The sequence below is a fragment of the Delphinus delphis genome, chromosome 14, assembly GCF_949987515.2.
Source record: "Delphinus delphis chromosome 14, mDelDel1.2, whole genome shotgun sequence".
Classification (NCBI taxonomy): Eukaryota; Metazoa; Chordata; class Mammalia; order Artiodactyla; family Delphinidae; genus Delphinus; species Delphinus delphis.
In genome coordinates, this window is record NC_082696.1 from 29,429,838 (window position 1) to 29,456,360 (window position 26,523).

Here is a 26,523-nt window from a genome sequence, read left to right on the forward strand (position 1 = left end):
CATTTATGTTTCATTATTTTCCTGTCTCTTTTTATTGTTACACTGTCACTTATCAATACCATCACTATGCGCACTTGTAATAAGAGCCGTCGTTTAAATTCACCTAATATGTAGCAGATACGTCTCTAAGTGTTTTCCCTATATTGCTTCATTTAGTCTTTAAAATAACCCCATGGGAGAATACGGTATTAATCCCATTTTTCAGGTGAGGATATGCGAGGCACAGAGAAGTAAAGTAGCTTGCAACAAGGCCAAACAGCTGGAATCTGAACTCAGGCAGTCTACCACATTCGCCTATTATGCCGTGTAAGCATGCTCACATCCACTTTATTACGGTATGAGCTCGAAAATTAGAGATATACATAAGGTAAGAGAACATACGCTCCAAGACAGCATCAGAGAGAAGCAAACATGTGATTTTGGGGGAATCGACTCTATGACACCTAGATTTGTCATCAGGCTTTTTTCTTTCTCTTTAGTTCACAGATATGCCCGCATGTGTCAAGTCTGCTGGATAACTGAGTTTGCCAAGTTTGCTGAGCCTTGGAAATTAATTACAGTTACCACAAAAACATTTTATAGCATAAACTTATTTATGTTTATCTGAGGTTGGATAGTTTCCCATTAGAAATTTAGTTTTTTAGGAAAAACAGAGTTTAATTTTGGTTACATGAATTTTAAGAAAATAGAGACAGTTATCTGGCACAGTAAGCATGCCAGAAAGACATCAAGTATCAGGTGATAGAAATTCATAAACTCATGAACAAAGAATCCATTCATCCCTTGGCTTATTGAAAAGCAAATGAGAACATTGTGTAGGTTGCTAAGACAACTGAGATGTGATGATTAAATGTGAGATAATGGCAGAATCCCTGCACCTTCACGAATCGAATGTTTAGAATCTTTACTAAGCCCTCATCTATATTTACAGCTGAAACTTTAAGAACATTACTTAAAAAAAAAGAAACAAACAAAACAGGCTTCAGGCTTTCGAGCTCTGCTGATGAAGACGCTTGAAGCCTCCTGATCAGGAGAGAGCCCTCCCTGGTCTTGGAGAATGTGTGTGGTGTGGCAAAGAGAGGTGTTCCTGGCTGTGGATCAGTCCCATCTGGTAGCAGTGATGGATGAGATGCCTGCCAGAGACTACTACCAATGAGTCAAGAACAAATATTTGCAACTGATGTATTTAAATTCCAAGTAAATATTTTCAAAATATGGGAAAGACTAGAAGTAGTGGCTTTTTTTAGAATGCCGCTATTTCAAATTTGAAACTCTGGGCTCTCTCCATTTTGGCCACACTGTTCTCCCCGCTGTTGCTTGAACATGCCAGGCAGGCGTCCACTGAAGGGCCTGTGCATCGCTCAATCTGAACTGAATGCACCTCCCCCAGCCTTCTTGACTTACTCTCTCATTTCCTTCAAGGCTTTACTTAAATATCATCTGATTTAAAATCACAATCTACTCTCCCCAATACTCCTGATCTTCCCTTTTATCCCTAGAATTGATCACTTTCTAACATACTCCACGATTACGTATGCTCCTATTTTGTTCACTGAAGTATCTCAAGCTTTCAGACCAGTGCCTGACACACGGCTGATACACAATAAACGGTAACTTTAAGGGCAAGAATAAATGTTCCTATAATTGAACTGCTGAAAAGAAAACTAAGCTCCTCCAGTTTGCTCTCATGTTAAGTCGGCCCCACATAAAATGGGACCCCCAATGTTTCTACTCACATTGAATAACAATTTTAATTATTACTGTGATGCAAAGTAGAGTCTTATCTTAGCTCCTCTGATCCTCTGGATAAAAATCACTAAACAAATGCTACTTTATGTGATGTGTTACTCTGACCAAATTAATTCAAAGCAGCTAAGAGTCTCCGGAAAGACTGTTTTAGATCATTAACCATAAAGACTTCAGAGGAACTCAGTTTAGTACAGAAGAGGCTGACCAGGAACATAGCCATTCTCTGGAATTCATCACTAATACATGTGAGGAAATCAGGAGTTTTCTTATTTTTGGAGGATAATGCAGGTTGTCAGAAAGAAGAATCCAGGTCCTTCCACTGCCACTATGCCGATTTCAAGCCAAATCCATTATTTCACATTCTTAAGACACACAAAAAAATAAATACATGATGTAGAAAAATTAGAAAATATGTTTAAACCATGAAATAAATGGTGTATAAGATCGTCTCCAAAATATAACCACAATTTGCTAAATGTCTCTCAGGCCTTTTAAGTAAGTCTCACTGTTGGTTTCCTTGCCTCCATGGCACCTGTGCCATGGCTGATCTGTCATCGCAAGTACAATTTTAATAATATTATTATCTGATCAGAAATTCAGTGGTGACCTCCTAATACCTGAAAGAGAGGTGGCCAAAATTTCAAGTTTGGACAACAAGTGATTGACGGCTGATTGTATTTCTTTAGGTAGGTCTGAGAACTGGTTTCAAAAGAAAGAAAAGTCCAGAACTAGATACTCATTTTGGCAAATTTACCTTCAGAAAAGTAAATAATTTAAATTGCAGTATGAAGAACATTCATCAATTATCTAACAACTGGATTAACCACAGGAAATGGAGAAAACAATTTCTATTTGGATTGGTTTTTGAGAGCAGAAAAGGAGATTGGGTTCATTGAATGGTAACTGGTCAGTTTGAGGATGGGGACAGGAAGGTCAAAAATCGGTAGAAGGGTTTACAAAAAGAGGTGAATACAGCTCCTCCTACTTGGAAGTCTGGCTGCCACTCCACTTAATGCTCTCACAAGAGATCTCTACTTTGCAGATCATAGTTTGTAGACACTTGACCTAAAATCGAGCTCCAGATCTCCATACTAGTGAAACAGATAACCAGTGAGTTATATATAATCAGGGAAGGAGCGAGTGATATATGCTGGATTACATAAAATGAAGGGCTTGGGGAAGGGGTGTTGGATGAAATAGGTGGGTTGTATGCTCTGGGTGGGGAAGAGGTAGAAAGTAGACGGCACCTGATGGGTTAGCTGCTAAGCATCACTTTTCTTGGAATTTGTTCTCACCACTGATACATATGTTCCTAAAGGTGGCTCCTGAAAGCCACTCTGATACCATTCCCTTCCATGGAAATTTGGAACTGAGATAAAGAGAAAGAGAGAGATTCTCTTATCTTGGTGTCTGAAGAGGCAAAAATTACAAAATCGGAGCAGTGTCACATGGATATTTTCCTCCTATTGTGGGTCCTGCAGAAAAAATAAGACTGAGCAGCCAGTCAACCATCATAAAGAGAGATAAAGACACTGAAGCAGCCAAGCAGTGAGGACACAGGTGGGTAACAGATGAACAGGAAATCCAAGCCAACCACAATCTGTGCGAATTTACCTATTTTCCAATCTCATCGACTGTTTCTCCATATGAATCAAATGAGACGACTCACCAACCATCCATAAATGCTACCTTTCAATTTCAGTTTCTAGTCCTTTTTCCCCCCTTAACCTCACTGTGGATTCTCTTTCTCCCATTTCTTCAAATCTTATCTCTCCTTTTATACCCAGCTGTAGCCCTAAAACTTCCATGCAACTCTTCCTAACCACTCTGGCCCACCGTGTTCAGAATTCAGGCTACACTCTGGTGTATCATTCTTGACTGTTCCTCAGTGAAATGAGCTCATCTGTAGAACTAGCAGGGAAGTACTCTCCTAAACAGATGCTCTCAGCTAACGAACTACACAGTACACGAATATCGTATTTCACTCTAATGTCTAAGTAGGTAATGGTGACAGGAAAAGGGAATGAAAATCAAGGTACCTGTGTGACTGGTATATTTTTTTTCTGGAATTTACTTTCTAGGGACCATGTTACATTCAAGAACTCTTCTGTCAGTCTAGAGCTAAAGGAAGAAAATGAAATGGGACTCAATGAACATCTAACATACCAGAATAAGGGCAATAAGAGAGTGGATAACAGGTAGCCCAAGTAATCCTTGACCTCTTATGGACAGCAATTAGACATGAATAGTACATGTCCTTATTTTCACCTCTTGCACACACTTTCACTTTTAAAGTTATTCGTTCATGCTTCCGTGTATACTCTAAATGTCTACTAAATACTGTGTGTCTAATAACGAACGATCCCATATGGAAAGTGTATCATTTAAGAAAGGCTCGTCCCACAGCCCGGCAGGCCATAAAGGCAAGGTCTATATCCAAGGAAGCCATAGGGGATTTGTTGTATTAGTTCAGAGGTGAGGTGACAAGAGCCTGAACTTCCATAGTGGCAGTGGGAAGGGGCAGGATAGAGAGATTCAAAACACAACAGAGGAAAATTAAATACAATTTGATGACCAACGGGATTTGGGAAAGGAAAGAGAGAAATAAGTGAAGGATTATTCTGAAGTTCAGAAGCAGGACAACTGAGAGAATTATCACTGGAAAGAAAAGATCCTGGGGGATGGAAAGTAATCATTCTACACAAAGGGAGTTTGAGATGGCTGAGAAAAATCCCTAATAAAATTACATTAGGACTTTGTGGTTACAAGAGCAGTTCCAGGAGAGACTGCAAGCTGGATTTTTGTATTTGGAAGTTATTCATTCACTTAACGGGTATGTACTGAGGACCTGCTTTGTGCCAGGCCCTGTGCTATATCCTAATGTTACAATGGGGAACAAAAGAAAGCAGAGATGATCCCTCACTCTGTGGAGCTTATAGTGTAGTGCATGAGTCAGGCATTAATTAAACGAGGCAACCGTGAAGGAGAAGGCCGTGAGGCCCTGATGACGGTGGGACCAGAAGCAGCAAAGGCTGCTCTGAGGAAGATGTACTGAGAAGAGATCTGAAGGATGAGTTGAAATTCAGCAGGTGAGCAAAGCTGGGAGGGGGAGGGTAGTGCAAGAGGGGAAGGAGCAGTCCAGCCCCTGTGGAGGGAGGAGCATGGCATCTGTAAATGCAGATCTTCTTACAGGGGAGCTGATTGACACTAAGGCTAGAGTAATAGGAAGTGGCCAGAGCATTCTAGACATGGTGGGCTACGTCAAGAGTTGTGAACAGAGATTATATGTGAAAAAAAAAAAATGAAATGGAAGGAAAGCTAAAAATGATCAAGAATAAAATCTCGGGATCTGAAGATAGTCAATGATGTATTACTAAGTCAAAGAAATGGTTAAATAATTCCATGGACTATACAGTTAGGCTGTGTTACTGAAAGAATCTAAGTTTATTGGAACTACATCTTGACATTTTCAGGTTTGAGGAAATGCAACCTAGTATTAATAATTTCTGATGCTTCTTGGAGACAGAATTTTGGGCTAAATGGACCTCTAATTTGACACAGTGAAATACAGTGTGTGTTTTCACCAAGGGGCCCTCAGCTTTCACTGCTATGAAAACAATATAGCATTTAATTTTTTGACAGGCAATTATATACAGATAAACATTTCAGGCTTCTGGAATTATTGCAATAATTATTTTGCTAGAAAATAATCATGTATAACTTAATACTTTAAATATAACATTGTCATATCATAACTATTTACATAAGATGAATTAGTTGCATTTTTAAGCTTTTACACATAAACATTGAATAGATAAACTTCCTGAAGCTCACTTAAATATTATGATATTAAACTGAGATTAATTCCAATGCTTCCTTAAAAGCTGCAGGTTTGTTCTGTCTTTCTCTTGATGATTGTAGTTAGTATAGACTAGGGCACCCTCATCATTACCCACAGAATCCTTTTTATTCTCCATCTGCAAAAACTATCATCTTAGCTCGTATGTACCGTAAGTACTTCCTATATATATACTTTCATATTCTCCTTTAGATCTCTTTACTGTAATCTTCTGGCAATACTGTAGCCACAATGAGACAGAGCAATAATAGGAAAAGAACTGGTATAATTCCCAGAAGTCACTTCATAGCTCAATTTCACCAAAATTTTTATTTCCATTTACTCCTTAATTAACAGAACAAGTATATAACAAAACTGGCTGATTTGAGTTTTATCTCCTTTCTAAGTTCTTGATCTCTTCTTGGTGAAAATGCTCTACTAGTTAGTGGCCCAAAAAGGGAAAAATAAAGAGAAACAGAAGTTTACCAGAGAAATCATTCGGGTATTATGGGGACTATTTTAACATAGAGGCACTCTAAGATATTTGCCAAGAATGCAATTAAAGAATTAGATAAATTATTTCCTCACCTCATAAATGAAAAGTAGAAGAGTTAAAAAAAAAAAAAGGGAGACTCATAGAAACTTCTAATTTCACTCCAGGAGATATCTATTATTTTAAATTTTAAAAAAACCATGTATTTTCAGGGATGGCACATGTTAGACACAAATCTACACAAATAAAGTCACCATGAATATAGAAAAAAATCAACATAAAAATGATAATTCAGATTTTGTTTTAAGATGGTCTGTCTAGTAATAGACTTAATTTAGGGAAAGGTAAAGCATGAGAAATATAAATTTTAGTTTTCTCATGTACCCATTTGAAGGTTAACATAGGTTTTAGGAACAAAGGCCAACAACACTACATTCTCAACATGGTTACGACACAGAGGAAAGTAAAACAACAAAAAAAGTACATTTAAGGAATGTCAGTTTTTCCATGAAGCACATTCTATCCCTTTCCATATGACATCAAGTTCAATACAGTCCTATGAAACTGAGAGAATACTGTCCCTAACGTCTGACTTTCAGTATATACACATAATATTATTTCTAAGAAGACATTTTACCTTCCTTATATTGTATGGGTTTGTAAATTCTCTTTTTTCTAATCTACCAGTCACATCTGCGGGCCAAGCATCTCTTTCCAAAAGAGGAATTAAGGCCAAGCAAGACAAAGAATTTGCTGATACACATATGTCACTCCAAAAATTTCCCTGGCAAAGTTTCCACGCCCAATTTAATTACTTCCCTACTGTAAAAACACTTTCCATCTGCATTTATTCTAATCTTTTCAAATCCAAAACCAACATACTATAAAGCTAGCTAAATAAATGAATGATATTAGCTTTAGGTTCCAAGTGAGGGAGCATTTTATAAGGCAGTGGGTCTCCAGCTCCCATGCATTTTATGCTGATACCTTATTTCATTTTGAGCTCAGTTCTTTACTATAGATTTGTTTAGAATAGAAGTACCTAGCCCCAGGCCTTAACTCTCTTTCTCTCTCTCCCCCCCCTCCCCACACATATAAACACACACAGAGGGGAGGGAAGGAGGGAGGCATGGGGGAGAGAGAGAGAATATATGAATATTTGTGGTTCTTAATGAGCAAAAAAGAATGTACCCATACATGTATATGCTAAAGGAATGCTGTCCATTATCTATAATAAAGGCATCTTCATGTTTTTTCTGATTGTTTATAAAAACTGAACCTCAGTACATGCATATAATAATTATTAATTTTGGCATCCCTTGATTCGTTGACTATTCAGTAAGTTATTGTATCCTTTTTGTGTAAGATGTTCTATAGCGTATCTTTATTCTCTTCTTGGTGTTCCATCACTGCACTGACTTAATGCCATTTTGCCACTCCCAGACCTAATATCTGTGAATAAATAGAGAATCCAAGAATATCCACCTCTTTTTGTTATTGACACTATGAGGGTGTGGAGGTTGTCATTTGCACCATAAGTTAGGAGGAGGGACCAGACACTATCAAAATGTCTGGGCAACACTGAATCAATAAATGATTCTAAGTTTTCTTGAAGGCCTTTCCATCTCGGGTTTTTATAAACAAGGGTGCTTTATGTGTTTGTTTGTTTGTTTGTTTTTTTGTGGTACGCGGGCCTCTCACTGCTGTGGCCTCTCCCGTTGCGGGGCACAGGCTCCGGACGCACAGGCTCAGCGGCCATGGCCCACGTGCCCAGCCACTCCGCGGCATGCGGGATCCTCCCGGACCGGGGCACGAACCCGTGTCCCCTGCATCGGCAGGCGGACTCTCAACCACTGCGCCACCAGGGAAGCCCCTATGTGTTTGTTTTTTATATCACAAAGCTTTAGAATCCTTAGAAATTGATTTGCCTAATTTTACCCATATATTGCAGATTAGGAAACTTTTAGAAGCAGCTAATCCATGGCAACCAACTAGTAGTTTCCAAGAGGTCAAGACACTTTTCAATTAGTTTCTATTATATAATAATAATAATATATAACAAAATATATTTAAAACAATCTTTTAAAAACAACTGTTATTGATCTTAAAAATAAAATGGCACTTTTAAGGCCATATGGGTTGGGATTTGCTAGATAAATGAGAATGATCTAATTCCAGGTTTAAATACATTGAGATCTGAATTCTCTCTTTCTTTTCTAACTTACTGATATAAATTGAAAACACTGAATCACTTTGGTGCATTTCTGCTTGTTTAAAATTTGTTCAAGCACTAACACTATCTGTCCAAAAATCCCGAGCGGCCTAAAGAGTAAAACATTTTGATATACAATATTAATAAAAAGAATATAATTATATGTTCTGTTTTCCCTACTAACCCTCAAGACCAGCTACTTGCAAAGATTATCTAATTAGTTAAACTATAAGTCATAGGTGGGTTTCTCACAGAAGTCAGCAAAATGGTCAGGAAGGAAATGTCCACAAGGACTAGAGCTTGAGTCTGCCCTCTCCATGCATCCTGGAATTCCTTTGCTTTGTCGGAAAAATTTAATGGTTCATCCATTGCCTAAAGCTCCAATAAGTTAAAAGTATTTGGTTCTATTTTGATGTCTAATCGTAAAAGACAAAGATCATATGTCAAAAACCCTATATCATATTATATACTTTTGATGATCCAAAAAAAAGACCACACGCAATCATTTCACTATAATATATCTAGGAATTAATTATAAGAATATCATATTACATAAAACAAAGGAAGATTTACTCAAACTGTGAATGGACTGTATATAATATATACTTGCTTTCCAAAAGGAAAATATGGTGGTCATTAACATTTTACCTAGCTCTGTATTGTTTTACTATACCAAGAGAATCACTACATACATCATAAGCTGGAGCAAGTAGGACAAAATAAACTAACACCCATCTCACCGTTAAACAAATTTCTTAATGCAAGAAGTTAACTTATATCATTTATATCATATGAAGGATATGTGTTTACTATTGTTATGATATTTAAAATACTTTTACTTACCCATTTAAAATTTTGAAATAAAAACAATGAAAACGTATAGACCTAAAAATGTCTGTTAGGCATCTGGTCCAACCACAAACAACTAAATGGGGCTAACTTCTGTATGTAGTGGCCTGACCACTTTAATTCATCATTTCTTCAAGCTCTATATGACCATAAAGAGAATGCCAAGTTAATTTTTATCTTTTCTCTTTGATGGCATTCTCAAAATCTAGCAATGTTTGATTGAAAAAAAAAAGGTAGATTTTTGGTAAACAAATTTAAGAGGCATTCAGTTTCTGGCAAAATTTCAAATGTGAATACGTTATAAGAAGAGATTAGAAAGAAAAATGAGGGTGAACTTAAAATAATGAATGCTAAGGGAATATATTTTCAAGTGTTCCTAGAGATGTTCCCACTATTGTTCTTTAAAGTTGACTTCAATCAGTGCCCTTTTTATTAATATTATGATTAATGGCATCCTAGCCAGTCTAATGTGTAATTTCCATACAGATAAGTTCTTAAACTCAATGTTTTAAAACACAGTTGTATCTGGAGTCTAATGTCTTATTAGTTCTCAAAAATCGCAATTTTTCTTAGTGAAGTCTTGGCCTCTATTTTACTGTACCTGGAATTCTGGGGTTCTGGAACATCTGATTCTGTGCACGTTTTCTTTACCTGTAAGAAAAGAGTACTAGTTAGTCTCATATGAAAATACAACTTCCTCATTCAGGTTCACACACTTGTTAAACTTAAAGTGGCTACAGCTCTGCTCACCAAGATCTCTATAAAATACTCCCCACATTTTACAGCGGTAGCATGCAGTATTAAATAGTGTATTTCACTATTATCCTATGAACAGCTGTCAAAGGCACTTCCCTAGACTCCATTAGTATGTAAAATGTTCAGCTAAAATAGCTTGGGACTAGCTTAACTAGGAACAAAGAAACCAAAGAACCAGGTTTCCCACTTAGGAACTGGAAAGTCATACTGCTCTCAATTCACTAAGAAATGTTTTTCCAGTTGATACTGCTTCTGTCTCCTACTAAAGCACACAATAATAAACACCAGCTTCTGGGGGCAAAGCACAGTGTTAGCTAAAACATTCATATATTAATTTTCATTTTCTCAATCCAGTGGCTGTATGTTTTATATATTTCTCAGCATATCAATTAAGTTTCGGCATTGCTCACAGGCATCTCATATATATTTAGAGTATACTTTGCAGACTGTATTTCAACTTAGTGGTTTTTAACCCACAAAAGGTAAAGAATGAAAATAACTTTTACTTTAGGACACACTATCCATTTCTGGACAAAAGTGTGTGATACGTCCTCTAAAATAAGGTAAAGCACACATCCATTGCCTTTCACAATTTAACTTCAAGCACAGATAACTATGTCTGATTATTATGGTCTTAATGGTACATTATATGCAAAGTAAATTCCGTTTCAAAAACTCCTTAGTTAATATGTATCATAAACAGTATACATTAACAGGTCCATTGTCATACACTCTGAGTGTTTACATTGCCATGGTCTATGTACGCAACCTACAGAATCCAAGGCACTTTAACTTCTAACATGTAGCTTGGAAGTGAAAATAAGTCTCCTGAATTTACACCATGAGTATACTACGTAAGTGTGAACTGTGATACAAACGGCATCACGTAAGAGTAAGTTTTAAATGTTAAAGATACAGCATTGTCTTTCCAGCTCACAAAGTAACTCTTTCCTCTTCTGACTTAAAAATACAAATACAAAAAAAAAGATCCTTACACTTTCAAAAAGCCATGTTTTTGCTTTCAGTTTTAAACCTAGACGTTTTATAATTGGGGAAATCAAGTATTTGGCTTGATTAACTATACTCTTTTTTGCATCCCGTGTATACATTCATACAGTATGAAAATAAAACTGGTTAGCAAAGAAATTATTATCTCTGTCCTATTACGTAACGTATTCTATGCTCTTAATATGAAACTTAGCACCAAGAGATGGAAGGGTGAAGAAATATTTTTGAGTAATTAGTTTAAAAAAAAAGGGAAAAAGGAAAACTTTTCTTAAAATGTAAGCATAAAATTCACTATGAAACCCACAAAAGTCCCTTAAAAACTCCAAGAAAAATAAGAACTAAAAGGGAAGGACACGATAATAAAACCCTTCTTTCCCACTGGTTCTTCCCTATGATTCATCACCAGAAACTATATGAACTGCCCAATGAATACGTAGAAATCACTTCAAAGTGAATGTCACTTTCTGAAAGACTATGATAGCTTGACTTTGGGACTGACTAAAGGAGCTCCAGATCACACAAGCAAACTAGACAGATACTTCCAAGCAAAAGTCAGAATGAGACAAGCTTCCTATGGTTTAAAAAACAAAGGTTTTAAAAAATCTTTAATACCAATGGCTTTACATAACATCTTTCTCCAAATAACTAACCAGAAAGTTCTTATTATTTTAATTTATTCTTAAAGTAGTAATTGTAATGCCAGAGAACACATCTATTGATGACTTACTATCTAGTTTGCACAGTCCCAGATTCATAGCTTATGCTTAATAAGAATATGATGAAAGATTGAAGTAGATATAGATATTCTTTTAGATATTGTTAGAACTTTGCATTCTTCAAAGTAATTCTTTTTAGGGGTTTTATTCATTTGTTCATGGTCGAATGAGGGAACAATAATATTTAGGATACCATGACTACTATAGGAGAGGTCTATGCAGTGAGGTCGATGTTCAGAGGACAATCTACTTGTTCAGAGGCAAGTGACTTCTGAACTAAGTCTTAAAGGGCATAGGCTTCAAAGACAAAATCTGGAAAAAGTAGGTACTTCATGGGGTTTGTCAGAGGAACCATATGATGAAGACCTTATAAATGGTAAAGAATTTGGAATTTAATCTTTGGACAATGAAGACCAATGAAGGATTTTAAGAAACAGACTGGGTAGAGATGGTGCAGGAGGTAGTGTGGAAGGGGACAGGCTGAGGACTGAGAGACAGATAAGAGCCTAATGCAGCAAGAGAGAAAGTATACATTCCATGAAAGCAGACATGGCATTGATCTTGCATATCACTAATCCCTAGCCTTGAATAGACGCTCCTTGCTATGGTATGAATGTTTGTACCCCTTCAGAATTCATATGTATAATCCTCACCCCCCAGAATTAGGGAGTGGGGCCTTTGGGAGGTGCTTAGATCATGAAAATGAAGGCTCTACAAATGGGATTAATGCTCTTACAAATGAGACCCCACAGAGCTCCCTAGCCCTTCTACCATGTGAGGACACCGTGAGAGAAAGTCACTGGCTCTAAACCAGGAGGTGGGCTGTCACCACATACAACCGTGCTGGAGCCTCCATCTGGCATTTCCCAGCCTCCAGAATGGTGAGAAATAAATGTCTGTTGTTTATAAACTACCTGCAGTATTTTGTTATGGCAGCCCAAATGGATTAAGAGAGTCCCCAAATACGAGTTCACTAAGTGAATCATTCAATCCATCAGTGAGAGATGGTGAAGGCCTGAACTAAGATAGGAGCCATGGGGAGAGTTGAGAGGATGTTTTTGATAGATACTTCTAAGACAGAATTGACAGAATACTGTTATTGATTGAAACAAAGTATAAAGTAGAATGTGATCTGACCTTTTAATCTGTCCTTGAAAAAACTTTGGTAATACCAAAGATCAAAAAAAAAAAAAAAGTTAACTTATGCCTTCTTTAAAATACTTCAAAACCCCATCTTTCCTCTGAATTGATGGAGAAAAGTTAGATGATCATTAAGAAACTTGTTTTGCAAGTCCTGATTACGCAGAGACGTTAATCACGAGTCATGCAAGCTCCAATCATCATGTTCTATTCTGACTTCCAAAAAGAAGAACAGGTAAGAATTAACCTACCTGATGAAAAGACAACCTACAGAATGGGAGAAAATATTTGCAAATGATGCGAGAGACAAGGGCTTAATCTCCAAAATATACAAACAGCTCATACAACTCAACAACAAAAAAACAAACAACCCAATCGAAAAATGGGCAGAAGACCTAAATAGACATTTCTCCAAAGAAGACATACAGATGGCCAATAGGCACCTGAAAAGATGCTCAACATCACTAATTATTAGAGAAATGCAAATCAAAGTTACAATGAGGTACTACCTTACACCAGTCAGAATGGCCATCATTAAAAAAGTCTACAAATAACAAATGCTGGAGAGGGTGTGGAGAAAAGGGAACCCTTTTACACGGTTGGTGGGAATGTAAGTTGGTACAGCCACTATGGAAAACAGTATGGAGGTTCCACAGAAAACTAAAAATAGAATTACCATATGATCCAGCAATCCCACTCCTGGGAATATACCCAGATGAAACTATAATTCAGAAAGATACATGCACCCCTATGTTCATAGTAACACTGTTTCACAATAGCCAAAACATGGAAACAACTTATCCCACTGACAGATGAATGGATAAGGAAGATGTGGTGTGTGTGTACACACACACACACACACACACACACACACACATGCACACGCACACACACACAATGGAATACTACTCAGCCATAAAACAGAAGGAAATAATGCCATTTGCAGCAACATAGATGCAACTAGAGATTATCATACTTAGTGAAGTAAGTCAGAAAGAAAGACAAATACCATATGATATCACTTATATCATAAAATATGGCACAAATAAACCTATCTACAAAACAGAAACAAACTCATAGATATAGAGAACAGACATGTGGTTGCCAAGGGGGTGGGGGGAGGGAATGGGATGGAGTGGGAGTTTGGGGTTGGTAGATGCAAACTATTACATTTAGAATGGATAACCAACAAGGTCCTACTGTATAGCACAGGAAATATATTCAATACCCTGTGATAAACCATAATGGACGAGAATATAAAAATATGTGTATGTGTATAACTGAATCACTTTGCTGTACGGCAGAGATCGGCACACCATTGTAAATCAACTCTACTACAATAAAAAATAATAAATAAAAATTTTAAATAAAGAAACTTGTATGTTCACAGTGTCTTGATCACAGAATTAGAAGCCAAATGGACAGTTTTACCTAAATTTAAACACACTGTCCCATTTGAGAGATCAATACTTCATTAAACAGTGACTGCTGAATTATACACACTATTAAAGGAACACTATTCTTACAAAATACGTAGAATTTTGTCTTTAATGACCACTAATTTAGTTTTGAATTTGTTTTGAATAAAGCTGAAACAAGCAGGCCAAGAAACGAGGCAGAATTTCATGCCCATAACTTAAATCCAAATCTTAGTTTTCATAAGACACACAAGGAAATGAGCCAAAAATATGCCAAGAGAAAAAAGATAAATAATGTTAAATGCATTTAATTGGTGGCAAAAATATGAATTTTAACCCTTAATGTTATAAAAGTACATGAAAAAAATCAAAGCAAGGTGAAAAAGAATTAAGAGTTTATTTCAAGAAAATAACTATTAGTATGTAATGAAGATACAAACATCAAACACTGAATGTTTTTTGTTTGTTTGCTTTTTTTTTTTTTGTGGTACGTGGGCCTCTCACTGTTGTGGCCTCTCCTGTTGCGGAGCACAGGCTCCGGACGCGCAGGCCCAGAGGCCATGGCTCACGGGCCTCGCCGCTCCGCAGCATGTGGGATCTTCCCAGACCGGGCACGAACCCACGTCCCCTGCATCGGCAGGCGGACCCTCAACCACTGCGCCACCAGGGAAGCGCGATACTACTTTTTATCCCAATTCACAGATGATGATGCTGAGAACTAGAAAGGTTAATCTGCAAGCAATTATGTAGTAAATTTTAAATCCTGATCTCTGAGGGCATTTTAACGAGTAAATGTTAAAAAACTAAAATTCATAAACATATAAACTAATCTTTTTAAAATGAAGATCAAAACACCTTAATATTTAGAAGTTCAATTTTTAATATATCATAATAATGATAATTGCTGCCATTTATTAAGTATTCTTTTCCACTCATTGTACTGGACTATATATATGTAATATCACTTAATCTATGAAAACAGGAGTGATGGATGAAATCCTCCTTCTACAAATGAGAAAACCAAGGCTCAGAGAGGTTAAACAACTTGGCAATGTCACGCAGCTAGCACTAACAGGGACAGAATTAGAACCGAATGCTCCACAGCAAGCCTTTCTCTCTGATGCTAGATTTGCCAGTTGCTTTTATCAGGTTGTTTTAAAATTAAGAGTTGAAACTAACATTCTGTGGAACAATTTTTGACACTACTAAGTTACTTCTTGCAATATATTAACCATCTAATAAATCTTTTAAATTAGACTACTGAAGTAACCTTTTTTTTAACCAAGCACTAGTAACATGTACCAACACCCTAACAAGTGCAAAGATGGTCTAACGCATAAAACAGCGTCCGTTTTGTTGTCTTTGCTGTTGTTGTACGTCTGAGGTTATCAGGATCCAACAAGGCTTTACTGAATGCCTTGGGGTATATGAGGCACCCTTCTAGGCACGGCGATGAACTAGACCTGAACAGTCCAGCAAAGTAGCCACTAGACACACCGTGACTATGTAGAACTTGAAATGTGGTTAAGTGTAAACTGAGATGTGCTGGAAATGTAAAAGGCACAAGGGATTTCAAAGACTTAGTATGCAAAAAAGGGAAAATATCTCAATATTTTTTACACTCATAAATAAAATGATATTTAGGTGTACTGGGTTATAATCCCTTCTTTTTACTTTTCTAACAAAGCTAAAATCACAAGCGGTTTGGACTATATTTCTGTTGAACAGCGCTGACTTAGACGAACAAAAACCTGCCTGCATGGATCATGCATTTTAGTGGAGGAGATATAAAATAAAAATGTGACCAGATAAGCAACGAATATAAAGTCAGCAGCAACGACTGCCAAGAGAAAATGAAGCAGAATAAGGGGTTAGAAAAGACTGGTCAACAATATTACATTAGCTAGCCACTTATAAAAAACTGATGTTCTTATTTCACAAAACCATTCACTCTTCAAATTTTTTAGGCTGTTATGTACATGAGTAATATAAATTGTACTTTTTAAACAATTACAAAGAATGTGGGATCTGGTATTGAGAATAATGAATATTTCCAATGTCGGGAAAATATATGTATAAAATATAATCTCTAGAATGTCTTGCATTATGACAATTATATTCAAGTATAAAAATCAACTTAAAATTTTTCACATTTTATAACACTAGGTACTTTGAGAGGCTTACAATCTTTTGAGGGAAAACAGAATTAACTTGTAAAAAAAATTGCAAAGAAAAACCAGTTTCTTTTATCCCATCCACCTTCTTCTAAAAATGCTGTAACCAATTATCCCAATTATTTTGTAATCTTGCTGTTTATAAATCCTGAAACATTATCAATAATAAAAAAATGTAGGGGGCTTCCCTGGTGGCGCAGTGGTTGAGAGTCCGCCTGCCGATGCAGGGGACACGGGTTCGTGTCCCAGTCCGGGAAGATCCCACATGCCACGGAGCGGCTAGGCCCGTGAGCCATGGCCGCTGAGCCTGCGCGTCCGGAGCCTGTGCTCCGCAACGGGAGAGGCCACAACAGTGAGAGGCCCGCGTACTACAAAATAAATAAATAAATAAATAAATAAATAAATGAATGAATGAATGAATGAATGAATGTAGGACTTCCTTGGTGGTGCAGTGGTTAAGAGTCCGCCTGCCAATGCAGGGGACACGGGTTCAAGCCCTGGTCCAGGAAGATCCCACATGCTGCAGAACAACTAAGCCCGTTCGCCAAAACTACTGAGCCTGTGCTCTAGAGGGTGTGAGCCACAACTACTGAGCCCACGTGCCACAACTACTGAAGCCCGCCGCCTAGAGCCTGTGCTGTGCAACAAGAGAAGCCACCGCAATGAGAAGCCTGCGCACTGCAACGAAGAGTAGCCCCTGCTCGCCGCAATGAGAGAAAAGCCCGCATGCAGCCACGAAGACCCAAATCAGCCAAAAAAAATAAATAAAAAACGTAAAGGATGGAATAATGGAAGAAGACATTTTAAAAAGACCTCTTTTGTAACTTTATTTTGTTTTGAAGTGAACTTTAACGATTAGGCCTTAGAGCATACTATACAGTGATAATGAAAGATCAATTCTGAAACTATAAATCCAAGATAAAAACTTTATAAATGAAAATTTGCTGATGTAATGAATAACTTATACATATTTTTGTGGGTGGTATGTAAGACAATTTTTATTTCTTCACTGAACTCTGTAGAGAATCTAATAAAAAATAGATTTGAATGCATTACTGTTTAAGGAAAACAATGGATAAAATATAGATATAAAAATAAAATTCTTCCCTCCAATACAAATTATATTGTAGGTTATTGCATGCAATACTCTTTGGAATATAGAAAGTGATACAAAATTAATGTTAACAATAATTGTCAGCTCTGATTGTATTTCAAGTGTGAATACTACAAAATGTACATGACTCAGTAAATAATATTTATACAAATACTGTAGTGTATCAATGCCTAGAGTCTTGTATTAGTACACACTTTATAAAATGTATTTTATGACTGGGTTACATAAATTATTATAAATAATTGCTGATAAAGCAGAATGGGTACCTAACTTTAGTTACCATTAGGTTCTAATTTAGTAAAAAAAATGAGAGGTATAAATTGTTATGTGCCATTTTTTTCATATTTTCTAATACTTAGAATTTGGTCATATTTGAATTTTAAATTATGTAATGGAACTTAAAAGTTTTTCTTGTAATTATTCCAGCTTTATTCTAGAAATGTAAATTATCCTCTCAATTCCTACATCTCCATTAGATGACCTTTTTAACACACTTAATTTTTTCAATTAGTTGAACCAAGCTCAGAGTTTGATGTGCTTCCCCCTGAACATCCTGTTCTCTAATTAACAGCATTAAATAAATATGAATTAAACGATGTCCCTTTCTATTTTACTTCAGGATGCACACAGTAACATAACTAAGAAAATATAAAAGTAGGTATATGAATTAATTTTAAAATTGAGTCAAAATAATAACACTTGGCATACTCAAGTAAACATATATTTTTTGCAATAGAGGCTTTTGCCGAAAATTATTCTAGTGTTTATTTACTTAGAGTAGTGAAAGAAAATATATGTTCCTTTTCTAAATATAATATTTGCAAGTTAATACCACTTTGGAACTTACCACAGGAGGTACACTTTAATGTGATAACTACGATTATTTGTTCAGCCAAGTAAATATAATTTGTGTTGAGGAGATCAGCATAGAATTGCTATTCTGCTATTCTCCCATACAAATTTACACTATCTAAACTGGCTTCTACGAAAACGTCTCCACATTTCTCAGCAAGACTTATTTTACATTTTTTAGGTATGTTACAATTCAGTTCTTGACTTCTAAAAACTCAGTGCATGAAAAAAGAATCTTTGGAAAACAAAGGTTGTCACACAGAGTTTTAAAAAAGACACCTCTGTTTTAATATGCTCATACAAATTGAGAGTTTTTTCAAAAAAATAAAATACCATTTTGCCAAATGGTGGACAAAAAATTAAAGTTTTGGAGACAGACTTTGTGAAAATCTAATTACTAACTAATCTAATAGAACTATTGTTATAATGTGTCATTCTTCCTTAGAAACAAAAATCTTGCGGCTCTATAATTCACACATTTCTGAAATTCTTTTCATGGAGTTAGGGAAGTTTCTTTACTCCTCCCTTTTCTTATTATATCCCTCTTCGATGTTTTTATCATTGCTTACTCGAGCTTCTCCTTGCAATACTAAGTATAGGTTTCCAAAAGCCCAAGGTACCACTTACTTATTATAAAAGTGTGCGAGAACTCTACTGCATCTACTTCGGTCCAAAGGAAAATTGCCATAACCCTTCTTTAAATGCTATTCATAGACAAAGTATAAAGATACAACTGAATATTCTGTTATTAACTGCAACTGTAAACAAAAAACAACACATAAGACGCTCATAATAGTGGGATTAGAGGTTTAATAAAAACAAAGCCACCACCAAAAACCTGAAGTGGAAATTATTTTACCCCTCTAGTATTGGACTGTCATGGCAAGATCTTACTTGATTTCTGGCCTTTAATGCAGGAGCCTTCCAGGACCCAGGTTTGGGGGAGGGAGGTTATATAAAATTACACACTGGGGAGGAATTATGTTTTAAAGCTAAAAAATCCTATAGGCTATAACTCTTCATCAACTACAACTGTCACAATAGGGTTCAAATTATTTGAGAGTTCATTGCAAGGTTGAAAATATTTAAAAAGCAACTTAGTAACAATGACTGAGGGAGACAAAGCATAATTGTTCAGGTACAGTATATATGTATTAAATCAAATGTCAAGCCACATAAGCTTTTAAAATTCTGGAGTACATTTTCTCTTTAGTTATGCCATAGTCTTTTGTCACCTGCCATAAACTCCATATATACTGTATAAAACATTCAAGAAAATTTCAAACTCTTTCTAACAGTATGTTTTTTCATTACTACCCACCAGGGACTATATCAAAAGTAATACAGTACTTAAAATGCCACAAAAGTAACCATAAGATGCCTTAACATATCATGTTACAGTTCAAATGAAAGTTGGTCCCCTCCTAAGCCTGGAAACGAGACTAGATTGCCATGATACTTGGCATAAATATGACAGATAAATGTTAAACTGATTTTTTTTCCTCACAAATGTGCACTATAAACTATAAGAGATAGCTACCTATGTATGTATAGGTTCTTTATACTTTTGAACATGTATCTTTGCAATTCTGGGTGTCACAAGATAGATAATGTTAAAACAACAAAAAGGAAAATGGAATGTGCAATTCTAAACTAAGAACTAAATACTTAATGAGCATAATGTTGATTTGGTAGAATCCATTGCAGTTAAATTCAAATTGCTGACTCTACTGTACACGTTCTCACTGACCAGGAAAGAATAAATCCACCAGTATTCAATATGAATAGCTTTAGATTTCCCTCCATTCAAGTGAAGATATATGAATTCACACAAACAACGCTTTAAAAATAATCTTAAGAATTGATCCTATTCCCCTAAATGGAGAAATCTTGCTAATGTTTCTGACAACGTTTTTTATATGTTTGTTTTCTTTTTCCTTTTTAAGATATTGGAATGTTTTGGCCACAAGGTTAAGAAAAACTTCCCCATTTATCATGACCTGCCAAGCACAACTGGCCCCTAGACTACACAGCCCTCTACCACTTAACTAATTCAGCTCATCTTAATCATGAAACTTCAAAAGAATTTGGCCACAGGCATAGACTAGCTATCATTTGTTTTAAAGTACAGATATCAGTCATTGTGTAACATATTCTAGTGCACCTGATATCATTTGTGCACTAGGTACGATTGATAACTAACCTTTTCAATTTGAACAGTAATCAATATAGAGATAATCTGGTTTATTAATACATAATTGTTGAATTTTCGTAAAAGTTTCTGTTAAAATCTCTCTTAGGTTTGAATATATATATGTAAACTTTAAAAAATATTTTCAACGAATATTTGAAAACTCTCCTAATGTGCCCAAAGGTATCACAATAACTAGTAAGGAAAACTGAGAAAGTCTTTAACTTTAAAAACAAATTGACAGGTAGAATGTAAACAATAAAATGTTAAAGACAATTTTAAATTGAACAACATATACCTGTAGATTGATCTGAATATGAATTTACATAGGATATAAATATTTCTGGCACAGCGTGTTGATAAAAGAAGTATAAATGGACAGCTATATTTTCAAATTTTGTAAATTTTAAATTGTTGATCTTCCATTAAAATAGCAACTTTTAAAGAGAAAATCCTGAGGTTCTGGCATCATGTTTTTTATTTTTAAAATTAAACTATATCCAATAAGCAAAAATGTATTTGTAGCATACTGCATTTTAACTTGATTTTTAAAAGACATTCTAGCAACATTTTGAGTTTCAAAATCTATTCTAAAGTAGTTTTATATGAAGTCCATCTTGCATAACCATTGTTGTAAGAAGCTTATAAATCACCTTTCCTCAGGTTTTAATCCTAAAATGAAATTCTTCATTAGCAGAGTTAATAAAACACAGACTCTGTGGCATAATTTACACACTAAAAAAAACACAAATTATGTTTTGAGTAGATTGAGTAGATTTTCTATCAAATTAAAGTAACATTTTGAATTACCTGTAAGCTAAGGGCAAAAGACAAAATAGTTCCATGTGAAACGTATTTCGCACATACAAATTTGTGGTCAGAAAAAATAGTTCCATTAACTGTGTAACTCCAGGTAAAAACTAAGCAATTTATTGCAAGCCTTTTAAAATGTACAAGTTGATTCTTTAGATGGAAGTGAAATTTAGTCAGGTAATTTCAAAATTTCTGTGACCCTAAATACGTGTCTATCATAAAGAATGAAGTACCCTCTGCAGTCTCAATGTAAAATAGATCCCCCCAGTGGTTAAACTCAAGGGTTAAAGAGTAAAGGAACTATAAATTAGGTTTATCTGTCGTGAAGGTCTCATTCTAGGTAAACCTAATAAATAATTGAGATATACTTACAATTTTTTCCTCTTTGACCTCAATTAAAACGGCTTTCTGAGAGCGGGTTCTAAGGACAATTTATCGTGGTTTCCTCACTACACACTTATGAAGTCATCTGGCTTTTGTATTTCTTCAACAGCTGCATTACCTTCGAAATTGGCTTATAGTATTTCCCCAAAGCAAAATGTGAGACTGCCCCTGACACACACAACGACCTTCCTTCTGCGGGTGGCTGAGTTCAAAAAGTCAGATCATACAGTTTCAAAAATTCTAACAACAGTAACTCGTAAAGAACTTGGAGGAGGAAAGAGAGAAATCAAATTAGAGATTTTAAAAATTGGTCTCTCTCTCTCTTTTTCTTTCTCTCTCTCTTCCTCTCTCCCTCCCTCTCTCCCTCTCCCTAAGAAGTTATAACAACACATTATATGATTATTAGTATTTGCTTTTGTTGCTATTTTGATAAGTAGTATTTTACTAGTTTAGGAAAGGTTGGGTGAAAGAACAAACCGACAGGCAAAAAGCAAAATAAGGTAGTGCAACATCATTATTCAATTACACAGGATTCCAGAAAACAGTAACCGCAACTAAGGAAAGGAGCAGGAAACTGGATAGCGCTGACTGATGCTCAGTAGACCCTGGTAACCAAACTGGAAAACTTATTGGCTGTGATAATTCATCCTCCTTTTCTTCAAACAGGTTCCCTAAACAATCTAACTCTGGTAGTAAATCAGACACTTAGAAGACATTTTCTCCTCCAGAATTATGCTTTTCTCACAAGAATAATAAAACAGTACCAACAGAGCAAAGCCTTCCTCAGTTGTCTTGAATGAAAGAAATCTTTAAGAGACTGTAATTATTGTGGCAATTCACCCACAGCTTAGTTCCTTAATGCAGCAAAACACCAATTCACACTCTTCCTTCATTCAAAGATAAAAAGGGATTCAAAGATAAAAAAATATGTTTAAGTAATTTAAACCAAAGCATTCCAAAGGCTTCCACGTCAAGGTTTTAAATCAAAGCACGTGCTCAAGTGCACATCCAAATGAAGGTAAAAACCAGCTGGAAGCTTAAGGTATCATTAAGAAGTTAAAATTAAACTTACAATCATACTTTTGGGAAAAAAAGAAATTTCCATAAATAGAGGGAAATATTTGTTCTCACAAAAAATATAAAATACATCATTGTGATGACTACATTTGAAATCTAATGAAAAACCCAAATTCGGCACAAAATTTCAAAATAAAAGTTATCCAGAAAAAAAAAAAGCCTTTCATTTAAATGGCTGGTGTTAATTGTTAAAACACTGCAGCATGCACCTTATTACAAGGGAAAACCCCTCAAAGTCAACTATTGAAACTTTCTAATGAAAGCTAATCTATTAATTATCAATTAATGGATCACCTGCATTTGTCCCAGCATTAACATAAGGTAATTACAGAGGTTCAATTTTATGAAGTAAAGACAAAATGTATTTAAAAGTTTCAGCATGGGCAGACTAGGGATTTTCTCTTAATGACCTATTCACTTAATGACCTACTCACTCAATTTTTATGTACATATTTCTTCTCTCATTCTGTGCTAAAACTGAGAAAAATCCAAATTTATTCTACCTAATATTTTTTCTCTGAGATAGAACTGCTTATACTTAAATGACTTTCTACATAACACAATAATAATTATAATGCCTCCATCAGAAGCTAAATACAACTTACCTCATTCAAAGTCCAAAAACCTGAAACTAATTCCAGTTTTATTTGGAAGGAAGTTTTGTGTGTATGTGTGAAGTTCAACAGCCAATAAATTCCACTCTCCAGTGTGAGTAAGGATGAAACCCAGTTCAAGGATTACAGAACAGTCTGCACGGTTTATAGTCTCGAACCAACATCCAGGGAGCCTTAAAAACACCTTGCTCTGCCGTGAACCTGCAGGCTCTAGAAGCAGTGCAGTTATTTAGGTTAACTAGGAGGAGACCAGGAGAGTAAACACTCTTGGCTCTGACCAATGGCTTTCCACGCCCTTCTGTTTATAGTAAGATGACTTGTCGTCAGAGGTCACCCCCATCAACAGCTCCTGTCTTTCACTGGGATCTAAAGCATTTATCCTGATTCCTAGGCTGTCAACCTGCTATCATGGGGACACCTTCATAACCCATTGGTGTAGCTACTCGAAGAGTTTAAATCCCTGCATTAAATTTTCTAAAAGCAAATTTTAGTTGAGTTTCTTTTGAAGTGAAACATTTCTGCAGGAGAAATACCTCATGGCAAGTTAAGAACTGGTACTCATTTAAATAGGGATTAAATGAGGATTGGTATTCATTTAAAGTCCCAACCAACACTTTATGTTTTTTGTTTTTGGTTGAGGCAGAAAGTTTGTAAGATTTCACTTTCATTATTACGTCTCTCCATTAAGCACAAACTTTTCTTCTTCCCCTAGGCATACATATGTGCATGCTGACAAAATGGAAAGATAATTACAGGCATTTGTATTTCATCCATTTTTAATGTATTTTTATTTGAGGTATAGGAAGGGATGGACACAATTAGACATGCTCACACAGAGGTTATCATTTTATGTAAAATATTTTCTAAAATAAAGCCTTTTGTGTTTTCAAAAGAAGACATATGTTAAGTTCTAATGAAATGAAAAGGAAACAAGAAGAGCTAAATTCAAGAGATAAGGGTAATGCAAATAAGTCTATTCTCCGGCATTGAGGTTCCCCTTTTTTCTAAAGGTTTATAAAAAAGAATTGTTTTCTTTTGAGAAAACAATATTATGCAACTTTCCCCATCTAGTCCTTTTAAATATGTCTCACAGATCTCAAAAAAAAAAAAAAAAAGCTAAGCTCATTTCATAAGTTCCTCCAACAATATTTCAGTTTAGCATTTACAGGCATTATGGGAATTACTGCCTCCAATCTGTCTGTGTAATTCTGGGATGGTTTCTTTTTCTTTCATTTTTCTTGGTCTCTACAGTGTGACTCTTTGATACAGTGAGGCAAAGCGTTCAAAATAAAGACCTACAGCCAAGGATTCAATACTTCATTCTGAGTAATTTGTAGCACAAATGTTTCTTGAAGTCATTTTCATTTTCGAGGGTGGAACTAGGTGAAGAGCCATTACCTATTTCAGGTCTGGGCTGCACTACAAGAAACCCCAGTGCCCTTAGGGACTGAAGACGGCGCTATCTCCCCACAGTATTGGCCACGGATGTTGCTGCTGAGAAACTGGATAAGGGTCCATGTCCCACCCACAGCACACGTTAGCCCAGGTTTTGATGCCACTCCAATACTTACTTGACAGAGAGCTGCCTGGGTCTATTAGAGTTAATAAAATGGTTGATTCATTATTTTAGAGACCCCACTTTTGACAGATTCAGTTCTTTGATCTTTGTATGGTTAGGATCACTAAAAGCAACGTCTTCTTTGCAGCTGAATCATCTTAAGTAGTTAGAGCTCCTTGAGTATTGTGGTATACATCAGACTTGTTAAGTTCAACAGAATATGCTTCTGAACTGGCTACTTTTTAAAGGGATTATAAATTATTCAATATTTTCTAAACTCTTAAGAGCTCAAGAAACATTCTTGGAAGTAAAAACCTATGTCTGTCCCTATTACAACAGAGACTGAACAAACCATACCCAAAACCCTGAGGAGGACAAAATCAGTTCATAAATTAAAGAAAGTTGGCTGTATGGTAATTTTCTTTCCCAGTCTCAGTTGGGGGTTGGGAAGTGGGGGGAGGGCAATGAGCCACGTGTGGTGAAAACTTTGAGATAAGGAAAATATAAACATGAAAATAAGTGCCATGGGTGGAATAGGGAGGGTGGGAGGGAGATGCAAGGGGAAGGGGATATAGGGATATATGTATACATACAGCGGATTCACTCTGTTATACAGCAGAAACTAACACAATATTGTAAAGCAATTATACTCCAATAAAGATGTTTAAAAAAAAAGAAAAGAAATGCCATTTGTAGTTTCAACTCTTAAAGAGTACAGATAAATAAAATTTTTCTGAGAAATGTGATCTTTATCTCAGCTTACATTAGGGCAACAAAATGTCCCTTGGATCATAAAAGTAAATGCAAACTTTTACTTTAGACTGTTATGACTAAGTAGGAAAATTACACTGATGGTTTTTTAATAACATTTTATGGACAAAGATTGTTGGGATGCCCTTCTAGCCCCAATGTACTGCCACCAATTAATTATGTGACCTGGAACGAATAGATAAGCCGTTCTTTCTGAGCATTTGTTTCCCCTCCTGTGAAATAAAGGTTTCCACCTCAGAGTGTCAGTGGTATAGTATTTATTTTTTCAATGCAAATCACATACTTTGAAGACTCCATCCACAAAATAGATTTTATTTACCTATAATTGCTTTCATTACCCATGCTTAAAATCAGGCATTATAGCTGTCAATCAATGCTGCTAATTATTATAACATACACTCCAGGTACAAATGAGTTAATAAAATAGCCAAAATCAAAGGTACTAGATGTTTTTAAAAGCCAAGAGAGGCTTATTATGAGTAAATGTTTGGTTTCCCTTATGTATTAAAATACAAAGTAATAAATACATAAAATACAGATACAGAAAACAAACTTATTGTTACCAAAGGGGAAAGGGGGATGGGGGGTAGGGATAAATTAGGATACTGGGATTAACATATACATACTACTATGTATAAAATATATATAACTGAATCACTGTGCTGTACACCTTAAACTTACACTATATTGTAAATCAACTGTACTTCAAAAAACAATTTTTTAAAAAATACTGAAAATGGCACCTTGACCTCCAAAACCCTTATTTAGTCCTTCAATTCTACCTTTCAGTGATGTA

General features: G+C 35.7%; 1 protein-coding gene and 1 non-coding gene across 2 annotated transcripts in view; both read right to left on the bottom strand.

Annotated features, from left to right (window-relative positions):
* Positions 1–26,523, bottom strand: part of EYA4 (EYA transcriptional coactivator and phosphatase 4) — a 259,130-nt gene that overhangs the window by 113,115 nt on the left and 119,492 nt on the right. Inside the window, exon 3 of the mRNA XM_060030523.1 lies at positions 9,743–9,792. Within this exon, the coding sequence (XP_059886506.1) occupies positions 9,743–9,792 (50 nt within the window). The remainder of the gene's footprint in view (positions 1–9,742; positions 9,793–26,523) is intronic.
* Positions 12,881–13,019, bottom strand: LOC132437463 (U8 small nucleolar RNA). The gene has a single exon (XR_009522046.1). It is a non-coding gene; the product is annotated as a U8 small nucleolar RNA (small nucleolar RNA).